The 19,303-nt window shown below is 36.3% G+C and overlaps 1 protein-coding gene across 1 annotated transcript in view; it reads right to left on the reverse strand.

Annotated features, from left to right (window-relative positions):
- The window catches only part of USH2A (usherin), a 678,599-nt gene that overhangs the window by 504,536 nt on the left and 154,760 nt on the right, over positions 1 to 19,303 (reverse strand). Inside the window, exons 15-18 of the mRNA XM_032872913.1 lie at positions 11,485 to 11,643; positions 3,552 to 4,046; positions 2,270 to 2,536; positions 504 to 673 (exon numbers count right to left, since the gene is read on the reverse strand). Of these exons, the coding sequence (XP_032728804.1) occupies positions 504 to 673; positions 2,270 to 2,536; positions 3,552 to 4,046; positions 11,485 to 11,643 (1,091 nt within the window). The remainder of the gene's footprint in view (positions 1 to 503; positions 674 to 2,269; positions 2,537 to 3,551; positions 4,047 to 11,484; positions 11,644 to 19,303) is intronic.

A 19,303-nucleotide genomic window follows, 5' to 3' on the forward strand; every position in this document is an offset into this window, starting at 1 on the left:
ACTAGAAGACAGTAAGTCACTGCATATCCCAAACCTTGACCATGTTAACCTTTGCTGTAAGTTGTGATAAACCCATTCCTCAGAATTCTCTTCTCCTTGGAAACAGAAATATGCAAAATGTATATAGAAGACATTCTTATCAATGTTATCTATATTTCCAAAAGAATTAATATAAATATCAACTAATGGTAGGTTGGTTGAATACATTATTGTAAGCCCAAATAACATGACAGTGTACAACCACTGAAAGTGAGCTCCTTACAAGATATTTAAGGGTAGATGTTAAGTGTAGAAAGCAGATTTTATTAAACAAAATTATATCTATTTTGTTTTAATACATGCTTATATTAGAAAAATAAGTGCTAGAAATAGTGCCTTGTACACATGGTATATTAAGAAGCAATGCCACAGGTAAGGAATATGTAAGGGAGAATTTGGTCATAGAATTCTGCAAAATCAGAAAATGTCAAAAGGAAGAGAATTCCATTCTAAGATACTAATACCTGTGACAATGCTGCCGGAAGAGATTGCTGAGGTGACTGTTCGGAAACCATATTGACCTTATACCCCACCACTTCTCCTCTTGTTGCATTCTCTGCTGGCTTCTCCCAGGACACATTGAGGGAGTGAGGTGAGAGTGGGAAGACAGAAGGAGGGGTCATGAATGCCGGCACTGTCAATGACAAGAACACAGGCAGACAATAAACACTGTACCTACAGGTCTCCAGATGGAACTCATACACCTACTCTTGTTTCTGACATAACCTTGTTCCTTACATAATATCCTGATTTCTAAACATCAAAGGATATACTGGTGTTTAGAAAAGCTAGTTGCCTTTTTTTTTTTTAATTCTCTGCAAGGTTGTTCTCTATCCTTATATTCCTAGCAGAAATATTTTCGATCTACAAAAGAAAAATCATTTAGGAATTTGCTTATTTTCACCAAGATAACTACTAGATATGGTAGGAAAACATAGGTACTATGAAGCAATTGAAAGGAGAAGTCATCAAAACTGAATCTTAGTCCACAGAGTCCAGAACAATGCATAGTGACATATTGGATTTTTGATGTAGAGATGTCTTTCACCGAGCCACACTGATACAGCTTGGAGAATATTACTCCTCAGAAAGAGGTAAATCTAAAATGTTCTAAATAACCCCAAAGAAATTTTTAAAGTTTTCAATAAATCTTGATTGAAATGTTCAGAGTATATACGCACATACATTCTCCCCCTGCCATCCTTGAGATCTTAATATGGATTTTAAATGTGCTAACCAAAGGTGTATTATCAAAGGACCTCATCGCACGTTCAGTAGCCAGTGACCCATAAGATTATGAGGGTCCAGTATTGCATTTTCACCCATTACTTTTCATTTCTGACCTTGATTTTCCCCTTCCAGAATGCCATGGCTCATCACTTGTGCTATCATGGTGCTATTATTTGTCCAAGATGGCTGGTAGTCATTAAGAGATGCTCAAGCACAATGCACATTTTATTCATGAAATGATTCCCTTGGACATCAACCTAAAGCTACCCTTATCCTCCCACAGTCCTAACAGTTCCAATTTAAATCAGGACTTGGGTTTCTTTGAATATCCATAGATTCAAAGCATAACAAAGGTATCTTTTTTTGGTTAAAGGCTCATGATATTTGAAGTGTTTTAACGTTTTAATGAAATTGAAGGGGGGGCAAAAATATATCATTTGCTATAGTGAAGATATCTTAAGAAAATTAAAAATTTTACTCTCCTTCCTTACCATATTGCAAACTGTTGATAAACAAATTTGTGAATTACAGATATTGATATCCAGGATTCTATCATTAGGATGGAATCTAGTACCTACACTATTTGCTTTGGAGAGAGAAACAAAAACAAAATAAGATTTGTGAAATTGGTATCATTATCTCTTTCAATGAACATAAATTGTGCTGAGTTTGGAGCAAGATAGAACACACTGCCAATCCACTTCAGGAATGAAAACCAATTATGATTTTTGGCAAACATTCCCCAAAGAGTATGACTATAGTTATTTTTCCCCTTTGAAGTAATAGCTAAGGCATTTATTTTTTCCCCCTGAAACTTACTGCAAGTTCTTTATGACCTTGAGATATTTACATAACCAACCAATATAGTCAATTTTTCCTTTGCCTCTATAAATTTATAATTCTTGCTTTTCAAAATGTACTTTAGTGCTGCTGACTTTCATTTGGAGCAATATTTTCATTTGGGAATCTTCAAAGTAGAGTTCAAAGCATTTTTCTTCACCTGATTCTCCCGTTCTTTCTGAAGTCCAGGCAGAAGACACACTTCCAGCCATGTTCACAGCCAAGACTCGAAACTCATACTTGGTGTATGGCTCCAAGGCAGTGATGGTTGTGGCTGTTTGAGGAGGGTTTAGTGCATTTTCATTGGCTGATTCTGCAAATGGGTGAGGGCTGAACCAGCCACTGCTCTGAAAAACTCGACTTTCTGCTGACGTTTCTCCATCGGACTTCATTTTTTTCATGTAGAGTTCATATCTTATAATTATCCCTAGAAAGGTGAGATAGTGAACAAAGAAGACTCATCAGACAGTTCTGGGGGTGTTGTGAGCTTAGGCTGACTAAAAAGTACCAGCTTTGCATTGTTTCTGACTAGATTACCTGTCCATTTCTTCAGTAATCTAGATGACGGGATTTGTAAAAGACAACAACTGATGGACAGATGAGCGTATGTGATACTGCTGAAACATATTCATGGGAAAAACAAACCAAAAGGGAATGCATAAACACAAAATAGCTTTAACTTACTACAGGTAAATTCAATCCCTTTCAGAATGAATTATCATAATTTCTACTAAGAACTGCTTTTGTGGGGAACAGATTTGATCATCGCACCTCCAATTTATATTTATACTTTCAAATTTGGGTATTTTAATTTTATTATCTATTTAACACAAGCTCTTATTATATAAATATTAGAATATTAAACTTGATCTACCTAGTCTTCTCAAATAACTTTAAAAGTCTGAGAAAAGAGGTTTTGCCATCGTACGTACATGATATTAATTACTAAAAATCTATGAATTTGTGTCTGGCCTATATAACCAAGGGTTCAATTGTATGAAGACAAAAAATTAACTTAATGGAGTCAGCTAGCCTATATACATATTTTTTGTAGTATTTTATATCCTTTTCTTGCTTAAAAGAGAAAATTTACTGCTTATGGGTGCCCTAACTTGTGACACAGTCAAATATAATGCATTTCATAAGTGAGTTTCAAAGTAGAAACGTCGTTTGTGTTGTGACAGATGTCATTAAGAGCAAAGATAATATTAGCCTTTTAAGGGGCAATTTAAATGAATGGAATTTTTTATTAGATTAAAGAAATATACTCTTTCTACTAACCAGTATAAATAGTATCTGATATCTTTAGAAATTTTCGATTATTGTAACCTACAGTTACAAAAATGGATACAGTTGCCAGATTCTTATTGCACAATTCCAAATGCCTAGATTCTCATTCATGTTTTACTCAAGAAAGGGAAATCTAAGCCTTGAATTCTTACCATTTGGTTCCACTGGGGGAGACCATTCTACATGAAGCTCTGTGGAACCGATCTTCTGCACCTCGGGTGCGCCCAGCCTTTGGGGAGGTGCCTGGGCTGTGATCACCATAAGGGGTGAGCTGTGTAAACAGCCCCCACTAGTACACGCCTGTACAGAAAAATGGTACTTGGTGAATGGAACCAGATTCCAGATGGTAGTGGAGGTTTCATGACCTTCATAGGGAACACATGGCTCATTGCCACTTAAAGGAGCACAGGACAAAATATATTTCTCTATAGGACCAGAATGATTTGAAGGTGTAGTCCAGGCAAGTGTCACAGAGTCTGAGCCAACAGGAAGGATATAACTTAAGTTCAAGTTTCCTTCTGGGACCCCTGGTTTCGTCTTGTATGTGACAGGTGCGCTCCTTGTTGAACCATGCACACTGGCCGTCTCGATGTAATAGGAATATGAAGTATATGGTGACAGGTCAGTGTCTAAGAAGTACTGAATATCTGAAATTAAAGGAAGAAAAGAGTCATATTTCAGAAATCGGTAAGGAATCATTCCTAATTGTTTTCCTATTTGTATAACTTAATCACATAAACTATACAATCTGCTCTTTTGAATAAGAGAAAGGTTTGGATTTTTAAAACTGAAATAAATTCTAATTGCTTTTACTGTACAGTGTAACATAAGAGAAGTGCCTCTTGTCATGAAAACTATTTAGAAGGTTGTTTAAACTCTTGTTCTTTCTAAAATACAGTGTCTTTGGGGCGCCTGGGAGGCTCAGTGGGTTAAAGCCTCAGCCTTCGGCTCAGGTCATGATCTCAGGGTCCTGGGATCGAGCCCTGCATCGGGCTCTCTGCTCAGCAGGCAGCCTGCTTCCTCCTCTCTCTCTGCCTACTTGTGATCTCTGTCTGTCAAATAAATAAAATCTTTAAAAAAATAAAATAAAATATAGTGTCTTTTTTACAGAAGATAAAAGAGAAATTTCTGGCAGTTCTTTGAAACAGAAATGGCAGTTTCTTCTATGTAACTTGTTTCCTTGTTCAACAATATTGTCCTGGACCAAGGGTTGTCAAACTGTTTCCACAGGCCACATTTGTCACCTGGCCAATACCTTTACAGGAACTTTCTCTAAACTTCTGATCCACAAAAACAAAACTTATAAATGATTATTGTTATTTTAAACTGCAAAATTTTGGAGACATTTGTTACCATCACTGGAGAACTGACACAGGTGAAGTCTGGGTTTTTAAAAGGATTAAAAAGATACAGTGTGGACATGGTTAGGCATGTGCCTGGAACTTCCCATTCTCTGAGGGGACAGGAAGTATATTGCAGGGCTGTGACACAATGCACCAGCTGGTCAAGGAGAAACATTTACAGGTTCCAGCTTCACTGTTACAAAGCAGGCAGAGCAGGTTTGAGAGGCAGTAAACCGATAACGTATACAAGCATATATTCAAACATATTGTATGACACTGTGATCTTTGATTGAATTTTTGGGAAACATTTCCTCAGGAAGCATAGAAAAATATAGATGTGTTATTTATAATAGGAAATGTTGAAGTAAATTAAAGTGGAATTTAACAGGTTATAATACTTTATATTAATATGATACATTAATAGAATTCCAATATCATATAATAATTTAAAAACATAGTGATGAAGGCCACTTAGCAACATGAGAAGAAAATACCGAATATAATAGTACAAGTACTTGAATATTATTATGAAAAATAAACTGGAGTAGACACTACTCCAGAAGTTTTCTGAAGTGAAATTAGTCATCATACTAGAATGCTGCAATTGTGAGGCTTAAAAAATTTATTTTAAGCTTCCTTAATGGGATATAACACTTTTATAAGCAAAAGATCTATACCAACAACAAAATCACTTAGACAAATTATTGCACAAACACAGCCTGAGATTCCTCTTTGGAGATGCTAATAATCACAACCATATGCACTGATTAATTTCTTTTGTTCTTAAGACTTTTTGTTTATTTATTTGTGAGAGAGACAAAGAGAGGGCACACAGGAGCAGGGGAAGGGCAGAGGGAGAGGGAGAAGCAGGCTTCCCACTGAACAGAGAGCCCCACGTGGGGCTGGATCCCAGAACCCTGGGATCATGATCAGAGCTGAAGTGAGACGCTTAACCAACTGAGCCACCCAGATACCCCTGTACTGATTAATTTCTTTTCAAGTATGCTTAGTATCAAATAACAAAAATGCATTCCCATTGATATCTAATTCTTATCTCTCATATTAGTGAAATTTTCTATTATAAAATGAAACCAGGAAACAGTTACCTTCTGAGAACCTAAGTAATCTGGGAAAATCCAGATTCATATTCTCCTACCTCCTCAACTTTCCTGCAATCCAAAACTGAAATGGTTTCAGGGCACAGAGGAGTTGGTATTCAGTTTTTTAAAAAATGTACTGAACATGCTTAAATGAGGTAGGAGTGGGAGAATATTATGAGACTTCAGGTTTTCCAGGATGTAGAAGAAAGAAAACTAGCCATAATTTCCCATTAGTATCTTGTGTGTGTGTGTTTGTGTGTGTATGATATGTTAGTATATATTGTATATACAGATATAGATATATATCCCTTAACACAACCCTTCTCACATTTTATTTTTATAGTTTGATGAATTGTCTTTCCTTAAAACTAGACTTAACACCCTGGGAACCCAGGACCAGGTCCTCCTTACTTGCCACCATATTGGTAGCACACAGTAGAATCTCAATAAATATTTGTTGAATCCATCCATAAAGCTGATACATCAAATTTACTTTGCCTCTTTAGAAAAAGTGATATCTTCCACTAGAAAGATTTGATGAATGACATTTACTGTGCTTCTTCAGAAAAAGTGATATCCTCCACTGGAAAAATTTGCTTGGGATATATTGATAGTGGTTGCTAAGTACTTTCATTTTATTAATTATTCAAATGACTACTACATTGGTTTTCAGTATATTATCTGAACATCATACTTGTTGCTCATAACAGAATATTGTGATCATAATTAAACAATAGGGGAAATTGCCTGTCTATAATAGCCAGGGTGTAGTTCCTATAACATATATTTCTGGCATATAATAGTAAATTCAATAAATACCTATTAAGTTAAATTTATCTGCATTCCACATGAGAGTGTTTAAAATATTCAAAACATTTGAAAAATCACTGAAGGTGTGCAAACTGATAGAAAACATTGTATTTAACAATGTCAAAAGCCAAACCTAAAAGGCAAAAATAAATATCAGTGCTTAAGATTCCAAGAGAATGGCACACACTTAAACCGGAAGTTGGAAGATACATAACCTGATGATAATTAAGAGAAGTTCAGTACATACTTGATGCTTATAGCACTTGAGAAATGGAATATAATCCTGATAGATCAAAATCTATAAGAGGAGTCTAGTAAGAAATTAGAATAATTACAGAATTGAGATGGCAATATATATTTGGTTAAAAACACTGTATAAACAACATATAGTATGAACTAAATAAAAATAATAAAAAGGATATAAATAGAATTCCCCTTAATTTTATCATAACAACAACAACAACAACAAATTAACTCAGGTTAAAACAACTTATCTTGATCTGGTCATATTCCTTAGTAAGGATAAGAATTTCCTCTATCTTTCACTTTGAGCTTGGAAAAATTGTTCTCCTACAAGAAGGTTCTTTTTTTTTTTTAAGATTATATTTATTTATTTGACAAGGAGAAAGAACACAAGCAGGGGAATAGCAGGCAGGGGCAGAGGGAGAAACAGGCTCCCCACTGAGCAAGGACTTGACTCCAGGACTCTGGGATCATTACCTGAGCCAAAGGCAGACACTTAACCAACTGAGCCACCCAGGCTCAAACCACAAATTTCTGCACGTTAAGGCCAACATTCAGAATTCTTGGCTCAGCACTAATTCATGACCTCGGCTGGTACCTACTCTGGTCGGCAGTATTTCCCAAATACACCACCCATGAAAGCTACCTGGAGCTGCTCAGTTGTGCTGAATGGACCTCATTTTCTCATACACCCTCCCTTCATGCCTGTTCACATACAATTTCTTCCAGGAAAATCATTCTTCCTTTACTGCAGTATCTGGCTAACCTAGCTCCCACATCACCTCTTTCTTGCGAGATGTTCCATGGTCCTCAGTCTCCCTCTCTGCCACCACAGGCATGTCATCCTCTCCTCCTCCCAGTACTTTCCTAATACTCCAAGTCTATTCTAATTTAACATTTAATACATATTATAATTTTGTCTTACTGTTTTATCTCCCCTCTCAATAACGAAAACTGCTCCTTCCAGGATTGTGCTTCTAGTAACTCATACAGTTCCTGCTCTGGAGTAAACACTGAATAAAATTTTATTGAATAAATGAAGGAATGATTTTTCCATATACAACTGATTGATTTTTCCAGGAAAGAATATTAAGAGCTTTATAGAAACGGTTGATTGGTTTCCTTCCCTCCCTATATTTACTATTCGTTTCTCTGAGAAACATCTTACCACTTGTTACATCGATCCCTTGATTTAGTATAGAGTAACAAATGGTAATGATATCGAAGGTAGAAATGAAGTCTCAGGGTTCACTAAGATGTATCATCATCTGCAACTCTAAACTATGCTAACGTCTTTAGGCTATGTAAGCAGTGTTCAGGTGTAGAAGTATCCATCCTCTCATTTCTCTGTGAAAGGACTTTTTAGAGTAAACATGTAAGGACTATCCCTCTACCCTTGGCTTCCCAAGTGAGAAATGATTCAACTGTGAATTTGGGGAGAAAGGGGGGAAACAGAGCATATTTAGATCAGTCTATTGATTTTTCTCCCTTCTAATCTGTCTTAGTATGGGAGAGAAGGCCTATTCTCCAGTTCTGACTTTTATCAGTAATGAAAATTTCTTTTATTTTTCATTTCCATCTTACTGAATCCTAGATCTAGTTCTCTTTTAGTTCCAAACTCAAGTAGGAAAACATAGTATGATTTATTGGCCACCCCCTAAAACTACAACACTATCAAATGAGTTCTATTTCCTATGATAGCTGTTCCCCTCACACCCATCGCATAGGAAACACCTGTGGGCAAACCAGATTGGAGCTACAGGGGAGATAATAGTAGGCACTAATTATGTACAATTCCCAGTGCACTTATTTGACATCAATACCTGTCTCTCCTGTTTTTTTATTATTCAGAAATTTTAAAATTATTCCACTGTTACTTGTGTGTTACTAGTAACTGATAATTTGCAACATTTAAAGATGATAATACACCAGTGTGTCATGATCTTAGGTTGGAAACCACCATCCTAGAGATTCCCATGGTGCATCAGGCAAGCTAGGAAAAGTTTTTATTCTAACAAGGAATTCTATAATGGGCTCAACCAAATGATCAAACTTTCTCGGAAGACAACACTATTAATTTTCTTTGAAAAGTTCAATGATTCTCCACCTATAATTCCAAATGCCTTTATTTAACCCAAAGATTTGTGTTCATCCGACTGAATATAAGTACTGTTTCCTTTCCATATTACACATGCTATCCACACACTGGAAATAGAGTAATAAACATGAGGGTATTATTAGAATGATACAAAGTTCTGACAGTGTTAACCAATTGTTCTTACTGTTCAAATGCCATCATGCAGATAATTTTCACATCATTAATTATAGTGATTGTCAAGAAATGCCAGAAGTGGCATTTTTTAATGGAAAAGAAGGATTTAGGAAATAATACCTCGTTTAATAGGATTATATAAATGTCTGATTAGCGAATGAGTACACATTTATTATGTAAGAAACTGTTATTTGGATTCTATATTAGTGCAATCATGAATAAGAGCCAGAGCATTGTGTTCTCATGTAATGGTCTATAAAATAGATCACAATATGTTACTATGGAAAACATGTCACTGGAATTGAAGGGTATAATTGAAGTTTAATTTTATTATTGAATTAAGCTAAATGGAAAAACGGGGTGACCCTGATTCACAATTTCAGAAATAACCCAACCCATGGTACTGTCATCTTCAAAATCACTTTCAATATTTTTATAACTCTCTTTTCCCCTCTCACAAAAGTTTAAGTTTCAGGACACCTGGATCATGCTGATATTTGGAAGAAAATAAACATTCTAGTAGCAGGTTTTTAGGATGCTTTGCCAACATGGCAGATGTAGACAGATGTTCATTTCCCTTTGCAATCTGCATCATGAAGTTCAGAGTTGCCATTAACTTCAGAGAAGAGCTGGAATACTGGGGAAACATTTAGAATTAACAGAAAGTGGACACAATAATGTAGGTGCATGTCAGTCAGAATTAGGTGCAAAATGTAACCTACCATAGTACATACACAATATAAATATATACTATGTAAAAGTCTTAAATCCAATCACTGTGTTAAAACGAGGCATCTCCCTAACCATTCTGAGGAAGATTATGGAACTTCAGTGCCCCTATAGAACTTTATATGCTTTTCTAACTAATTAAGTAAGTTAAACTGGAATTTGGAAAATTGGGTATTAAAGAGAACAAAATGGAAACTTAAATTAGAATCACTATTCCACTGTTTTTTAAACTAGTTTCTTAAACTAGCTTGTGGCTAAACATGACTAGAAACAAATATCTGAGAAGACAGAGGTGGAAGGATATAAACACTTCTGTTTCCTCATTCCGACTTTAGGGAAACTATTTAAACATCTGAGTGTTTTTTTTTTTTTAAAGACAAGGGTCCCCATACTTTGAATTTTATAAGCTCCTTTAAAATCTTAAAAGTTATAGATGTAAAGATAATCTTCATGGTTTTTCACATCCTTTCTCTTTCAATTTACGTTCATATTATATTCTATCTTTCTGGAAATGGCAGTGTATATATAAAATTGCACTGTTTGCATGAAGGTTAGTGCTCTGATTCTACTTTTTTAAAAAAGTCCATTTTTAACCTAAGAACAACCCATATAATAGGAATATTTGATAAATTGTCTGTAATCCTTATGCTCAGAGAAAACTAAGCTTCAGTTTGTTGTAAGTCTTCCAAAATTTCTACATATTTTTGAATTTACTATAACTCAGGTTATTTGTAATACCTTTTATTACATTACACAGTGTGTTATGGATACTTTCCATTCATTAATATGTAAATTTAAATATTTTATAGGTAATCATATCCCACAGTTCACTTACCAATGTATCAAGATCCTATTATCCAACTATCATAATTTATTGAAAAATTTTTGAATATTTGAATGTCTTGTAATATTTTGTTGTTGCAAATAGTGTAGGCTTGAACATATTCTGTGTCCATTTATGACTGTTCATTTGAGATAAGTTTCCTAAGGGTGCCTGGGTGGCTCAGTCATTAAGCATCTGCCTTGGGCTCAGGTCATGATCCCAGGGTTCTGGGATTGAGCTCCGCATCAGGCTCCCTGCTCAGTGGGAAGCCTGTTTCTCTCTCTCCTACTCCCCCTGCTTGTATTCCCTCTCTCACTGTGTCTCTCTCTTTTAAGTAAGTAAATAAAATCTTTTTTTAAAAAAAGATATTGAGTCAAATGGTATACAAAAGGATATAGTTTCTCATACATTTCAACAATTTATCCTGCATGAAAAGTTGTGCCAATGAACCTACATAGATAGTCCAGCAGTTTATGTACATTCTAACTCCTCCACATCATCAATGTTGGTTGAATAGGGTATTTTTTTTTCATCATTGAGAATTTCATAAGCATTAGGGCTTATCAAATAATAAGCATCTCATTTTTATTGCATCGTTTTGATTACAAGGACATTGCTAGTGAGACTCGTATTTCTGTCTCTACTTGAAACTCTCTGCTAGATGCAGGAAACCACAACATCATTTATCCTCAGTGTCAAAGAACTTAACTAATGTATCAGTTCTTAGAATATTATATCTTTCTATCACCAAACCTTTAAACTTACTGTATGGATACTGATCTTCAGTTGTGTAGACTTCAGAACTGTCCCTGAGTAAACTGTAAGTAAGCCAATGGGCATTTGGAGAATCAGGTGGACTCCAGGAGAGATTGATAGCAGAAGAACTTTGAACTTGTCCTCTGGGTGGAGGTTGTTGGGATGGAGCTAAATTACAATGGAGAGAGCATTTATTAGCAAAGGCAATCAATAAGCACACAAGTAAGCTGAAGTAAGATATCCAGCAAAGAGGTCTTTCTGATTCAGGATTACTTTATCAAGAAGACATGTGGTTTACTAAAACATTAATAAACAGAAGGTACACATCATGAGTTCTCTAAAACAAAGCTTCTTATCTATAAGCATAAAACAATTTTGTGGGTTAATGCATCTGTCATAAACATAGTTGGGGAGTGGACCACAGAATTCTACATTAAGCACTTCTTTTTCTCCTCCTTCCTCCTCCTCTTCTCCTCCTCCCTCTCTCTTCCTCTCCTTCTCCTCCTCCTCCTCCCCCACCTCCTCCTCCTCTTCCTACTCGTCCTCCTCCTTCTTAGAAAGTATCCAAGTATATATAACACTTATTTTCTACTTAATTAATTTAAAAGTTAACATAAATAAGTTATGTTGAAACTTGAAATTTAAGTAACATAATTTCTGGATTTTTAAAAGGAAGTTTTCCATTCCACTAAGCACAATGCCTCATCTTGCTTCACAGAGCACGGTGGAAAAGAAAGAATAATAGTTGGTGATACAAATACTCATGATGTCTTGAATATTAAATATTCTAAATATTAGCAAGAAATAATCTGGTTGTACTATGTGGATATACCCACACCTGCTAGAGGTGCAATGAAGTAATACAATTGCTTCCATGTGGCACCTAAGAGCGTTGGCCTCACTATTTTAGTGATATTTTGTATAATGTAACTACACTATGGAAACATTGTCTCTTATCACTGCATATTTTCCTCAGTCTCCAGCATATCTTCCCTCATTCTGCACCAACCCCCCTCCCTGCCAGAATATGTAAAGGTAAAGGAGAGAAATAAGGTCGAACTATTTTTTTTTTAAAGATTTTATTTATTCATTTGACAGACAGATCACAAGTAGGCAGAGAGGCAGGCAGAGACAGAGAGAGGAGGAAGCAGGCTCCCCGCCGAGCAGAGAGCCCGACACAGGGCTCCATCCCAGGACCCCGAGACCATGACCTGAGCCGAAGGCAGAGGCCTCAACCCACTGAGCCACCCAGGCACCCCAGTCTAACTATTTTTTTTAAGGACAATCAGCCACCAGTTATTTATTACCTCCTGGCTTAACAAAGTGCATATCCTACTCAGAGTTTTTCATTAAATAACATTTCAAAGGTTTCTGTGTTACCTTACTTTAAAAAAACCTTTAATGTTTTTGTTAAGAAACTTCCAAAAATCATGTGTAGAAATGAATCAATCAAATAATTATCAGTATTTTTATATGAAGTATTTGCCCTCACTGGGTGATATGGTTTCAGAAGAGGAGAAAGAGTACATTCGGATTAACTAATGTAATAAAGAGCTTGATAAAGAAACTATTTTCCAAAGGGTAAGCAGAGTGTGTAAGGAAACCAAAAGAAATAAAGCTGTACTCTGGGGTATAACAGTAGAGCTCTTTCCCTATTTACGCCAGGAGTCCTCAAGACCACCCCAGGTTCAATGATTTGCTAGAAAGTCTTGCAGGACTCATCATATAGTCCTACTTGTGGATAAAATTTATTATAGTAAAAGAAGAGAGTACAATCAACAAAGGGAAAAGTATGTGAGTAAGTCCAGGGGAAACCAAGCACAAGGTTCCAGTCACACAGGATATGCCTAATTCCCCGGCCAATGTTTTATGAAAATATGTGGCATGTTGCCAACCAGGGAAGCTCATTAGAAACTCAATGCCCAGGGTTAGTATGGGGGGCTGTTTATGGAGAGAGCTTCTGTCTCTATGAACAACCTCCCAAATTCTAGATTCCCAGAAGGAAAGCAGGGTTAAGCATAAACTATTTGGTTGGACAAAGTTTAAGAGATAGTGAGCCACTCTTACCTGTTCTGGGGATGGGGAGACCCTCTCAAAAAGTCCAACTTCCAAGATGTCATCCAAAGACCTTGTAAGAAGGTCTTTCTACAAATGAACAGTCAGACCCGCTATGTGAGCTTTTTTCTAGCACACTATCCCTAGCTTAAAGGATCACAGCACTCGAAGACAGAAAGAGCTGTAGGAGGGGCGCCTGGGTGGCTCAGTGGGTTAAAGCCTCTGCCTTCAGCTCAGGTCATGATCTCAGGGTCCTGGGATCGAGCCCCGCATTGGGCTCTCTGCTCAGCAGGGAGCCTGCTTCCCTTCCTCTCTCTCTGCCTGCCTCTCTGTGTGCTTGTGATCTCTTGTCTGTCAAATAAATAAATAAAATCTCTAAAAAAAAAAAAAAGAAAGAAAAGAAAGAGCTGTAGGAAAAGCATCATTTGGCAGGAGTTGTGACTAATCATGGCAGGATACAACTACCTCAAGACCACCTCAAGACCCCTCCTATACTGCAACAAGAAGCTGAGGATTAAATATTCTAACTTCCCTTTCTGCCAGCCCTCCAGATGATTGGCAGGCTCCCGCTAGTAGCTGAAGCCAATCGAAAGTCAGAGGGCAAGGGAGCCTGATGATGCAGACCATACACAATCTTGGGGCATAGAGTAGGGTAGGGAAGTATGGAATAGAAAAGTGAAGTTATCTTGCACACCAGGCAGAGGCTTTCAACTAAGAGCTATTATTAATTCATCAGCATTCGTGAGGGATACACCCCACTTTGAAGACATGATATAATCCAATAATAATATTTTAAGAAACTATTTCAAGGGCACTGAATTTGAAATAAATAAAATTCTATATATTATGCATAGGCTTCCTAAAGACAATGTCTCTAATCTTAAGGGAGATAATATTGATGTCATGTTTTTAAAGGAAAAATATTCAAACTTAGATACACTCTCACTCTTCCTCTTTATCTTTGCTTCTTCTTTAGAATTTGCATTGTTATATTAAAACTCTGTCCATATGCCTAGTTAGATATAGGACAAGAATAGCACCAATCTCAAAATGACACAGAAAAAGAGAATCATTTCCAAAGAGGACCTTCTACTTTTGAATTTGGGAATTTGCCATATTTCACAGGTTGTTTGGATTGTTGAACACTGACAGTGCTTTTGATCTGTCAGTGATTTTTAATTTAGGGCTCCACATCCTGTTGTTCTTGGTAGAACCACAAAGACTCATAAACTGTCTCCTTTGTAACACTCTCAAAGAGCTTTGTATTCTATGGCAATTGAATATTTTTAGTGACTATTAGTGACAACATCTAAAACTCTGCATGCTACCAGGAACACAACAGATTTCAGAGATAAAGCAATCAAAACTGACCTTCAGAGTATTTTCTAAGACAGCGACATACTTTTGGGATGACTGAAAGATATATGTTTCCATCCCATGTCAAAGGGTATAGAAAATAATTGGCATTACTCGAAAATTTCATTGGCAACAAGCATTCACATACACAAAGACACAAACAGACTCTTCCAAATGTTTACAGTTGATTACTTGTTATGACCATCTCTAACCACAATCTTGTCCCACCTCGCAGTATAAATGTATAGTGCCTGTTTGACTCTGAAATGAGAATATTCAAAGACCTGAAGGCTTAGATGGTTCAATACCACTCACAGAATAAATATTATGAAATCCTAGCCATAAGATAACCCAAATTCACCCTTTTACATGCTGAAAGGGGAATTCTGGGAAAACAGTCACATATTCATTCATTCTTCAAAACTGCCAACTGTGATTTTTGCATTTCCCAGACTTTCTTGTAAGGAAAGATAGTATCACATTGTGACGACATCCATTTGTTTGGGAGCCATGAGTTTTAATCCTGGCTTAGGCACTTTGGTAATTGTGTGACTGTTAGTCAAAATTTGGTTGGAGTCTATGAATCATTCCTTATATATAGTAAGGGGAGAATAATGTCTAACTCTCGGGGTTATTTTGAGTATAAAGAGAATGTGTATGTTTCCCTTTTTCATGAAAGGCTGGGGACACTGTGGCGATGAGGACAGGTGTCTCGGCTCCCTCTGTCTTTTTTGTCTTGCCATCCTTAGGGGGTTGTCCTTGTTTACATGGTCCCAGGTGGATGACCACCAAGTCCGTATCCAATTCAACAGGAAAGGCAAAAGGAGAGATGCAGAGCATGCCCCATACCTATGAGAGCGCAACCTAGGACTCTGACATATCACTTCTGTCGCATCAATTAAGCCAGAAACTTGGTGGTGTGGAAATACCTAACCACAAGGGAAGATGTGGCCATGAACCCAGTTCCAAGAATTAATTAATAGGAAACAAGTAGAAGCCAGTTACTGAGAACTTAAAAATACCTGAAATGTAAAAATAAAGCAATATCTAGAAAGCTACTAAAAAATTAAAAAGTAAAAGCAAATAGGAGTGCTTCTAATTAGGGCAACAGAAAGAGTTTAGTGATATAAACTGAATGAAATAGCCAAAATAACCACTTTGGGAGCTCTAAGTCAACCACAGGTAAACAAAAAGTTGAGAACATTTACTCTTGAAAAACAAAAACAGGAGTCTGTGGTCTTTTTGTGGGGGTTGTTACCATCATACCAGTTCCATAGTCAGGAGTGTTAGTTTTACCAGTAGGGCTAACTACAAACAGTAGCTTTGGTGCCGCAGGACATGGACTTGATCTGGGGTTGGCAGCAGAAATTCATAGCTTTGCCGCCAAAAATTGGCATAGTCATTTGGGAACAAGAGGGAAAACTCACAGGTTTTTGAGCCTGAGTACAACCTCCCAAGGTAGGTTAAATGGTGAATTTACAGGATAATAAACCAGGAGATACTGGGTATGATAGAGTCATGGGAGGCCTGAAATAAACTCTCCATTGATTCCTCGCTGGCTGGAAAACTATGAAGGGATGGGGAAAAACCATGAGAGCCAGAGAAAAATGAAGGTCAAGGAAGAACTGGGAACTAGCTATAACTCTGAAAACATCCCCCAAACCATACACGTATTGATTGGCAGAAGCTATATGGTCTGGAAGTATTTGAGCACAAGCATTGCCCAGCTATTTGGCTGATTCAGACACAGTAATGACCCCTAGGAAGCTAGGCTGTAAGTAAAAATTAAAAGAAAAAAAAAGAAAAAAAACCTGATTAGACGTCGACCGCTGTACACTGCAGTGGAGAAAATTTTCTACCATTTAAGTATATGCAAATTACAAAAAAAATCTAACAACATAAGTATTTTCAACATAAAATTACAACACACTCAAAGAAATTGTGAACTATACTCATAGCAGTTGAGAGAAACAGACTCTGAATGATCCCCAGTATTCAGTACAGCAAAAACCACTTCAATGCAGCTATTCTAAGTATGTTCTAAGAGTTAAAGAAAAATCTGATGATGATTCAGTAAAAAAGGAACTTTAATACAGAAACAGAGTGCATAAAAACACTAAATTCCAGAGCCGAACAGTACAGTAACTGAAATGGAAACTTCCCTGAAAAGGCTTCAATGGCGGATTTGAAAGGAAAAGAGAAAGAATCAGTGAACAAGAGGTGGGGGGGGATGTCCTCAGTGGCTCATTCAGTTCTGTTTCCAACTCTTGATTTCAGCATAGGTTACGATCTCACTATCGTGAGAGCAAGCCCTGTGTAGGGCTCTGTGCCAGGCATGGAGCCTGCTTAAAATTTTCTCTCTCTCTAGCTCTCCCTCTCTGCCCCTCTCCCACTAGCACACACGCTCTCTAAGAAAAGAGAAGTATTTTTTTAAAAAGCAAAAACAAAAACAAAAGCAAAACAAAACAAACAAAAAAGCAATAGGTAGAATGTAATGATACAGCAATGATTGAGCCAATCCACAGAAAGGAGGAAAAAAAAAATAGAACAAAAATGAACAGATCCTCAGAGACCTGTGAGACAATGTCAGGTGCACCATGCATCAAAAGAGGTATTACGAGATCTCCAAAATGAGAAGATAGAGAAAGTGGCAGAAAATATTTGAAGAAAGATTGGCTCAAACTTCCCAAATTTAATGGAAAACATTTATCTACATTTCCAAAAAGTGCAATGAATCCAAATAGGATACCAAGAGATTCGTACCAAATATATCATAGTCAAACTGCTGGGAGACAAAAACAAGACTTTTAAAGGAGTAAGAGAAAATTCATTCATAGTTAGAGAAAAATACAAGTAGAGGCTGAAAGAAATGATGGAGGCCATAAGGTAGTAGAAGGACATATTCAAATTCCTAAAAGAAAAAAGAATACTTGTCATCAAGAGTTCTACCCAGAAAAATTACCCATCAAAAAATGAAGGAAGAATGGATTGAGGGAGGAAGGAAGGATGGTTTTGCAGATAATTTTTAAAAAATAGTGGGAGAATTCATTGCTGTCAGACTAGCCCTGCAAGAAATACTAAAGAAATCCACCAGGCTAAAAGGAAATGACACAGAAAGCAAATAATCTGAATAATGTAGAGGTAAGAAGAACACCAGAGAAGGTAAATATGTGGGTAAACATTCAAGACTCTATGTGTATGTGTGTACATATTCATATATTCATATTGTTTTCTTCTCCTAAATTTTTTTAAAACCTATTACTGTTGAAAGAAAATTATATTAGTGTAATATAGGATTTATTATACATACATATATACACACATATATGTAAAATTGCACAGTATCATAACTCAAAATGGGGAAAGGAAGGGAGCTATATCAAGAGTTTACTTGTGATATTTTACCAGCATTAAGTCAGTACAAACCTGAAGTAGACTGTGGCAAATGAAAATGCATATTCTAATCCATAGACCAAAGTAATAAAATAACACAGAAATATAGATTAAAGAGTCAACAGAATATAGTAAACTGATTTTCAACAAGATTAGCAAGAACCCAGGGGAAAATAGTTCTTTCAAAAAACAGTGCTGGAACAATTGGATACCTACATTTGAAATGAATGAAAATGGAAACTTCACTCACAACATAACTAAAAATTAATTCAAAATGGATCAAAGGCCTATATCTGAGAGCTAAAACTGTAAGACTCTTATATAAAAAATAAAGGGAGAAAGTCTTCACAACCTTAGCTTTGGCAATGGTTCCTTAGATATGACACCAAATGTATAAACAACAACAAAAATTGGGCAAATTGAAATTTATCAAATTTTAAAACATCTGTGCTTAAAATGACATTATCAAAAAAGTGAAAGGAAAACACACAGATTGGAAAAAAGCACTTGGGAATCATATATCTAATAAAGGACATGTGCCTAAAATATATAAAGAACAATCACAACTCAGTAATAAAGACAAATAACCCAATTAAAAGTGGGCAAATAACCAGAATACACTTTCTCTAAAGAAGACACACAAATAACCAATAACTATGAAAAGATGCTCAATATCACTAATCATTAGGGAAATACATATCAAAACTACAATGAGAGCATCCCATACACATTAGATGGCTACTATAAATAAATAAAAAATAACAATGTTGGCAAGGATCCGGAGAAATTTGAGCCCTTGTGCACTGTCAGTGGGAATTTAAAATAGAAAAGCTGCTGTAGAAAATAGCGTGGCAGTTCCTCAAAAAAATTAAAAATAGAACTACCATATGATCCAGCAATTCCACTTCTGATTATATATCCAACAGAATTGAAAGCAGAGTCATTGAAAACGGAGTCTTGAAGAAATGGCTAGACACTCATATTCATAGCAACATTACTCACATAAGCCGAAACATGGAAGCAA

Source organism: Lontra canadensis, unplaced genomic scaffold (genome assembly GCF_010015895.1).
Source record: "Lontra canadensis isolate GAN:19392208 unplaced genomic scaffold, GSC_riverotter_1.0 scaffold46, whole genome shotgun sequence".
Classification (NCBI taxonomy): Eukaryota; Metazoa; Chordata; class Mammalia; order Carnivora; family Mustelidae; genus Lontra; species Lontra canadensis.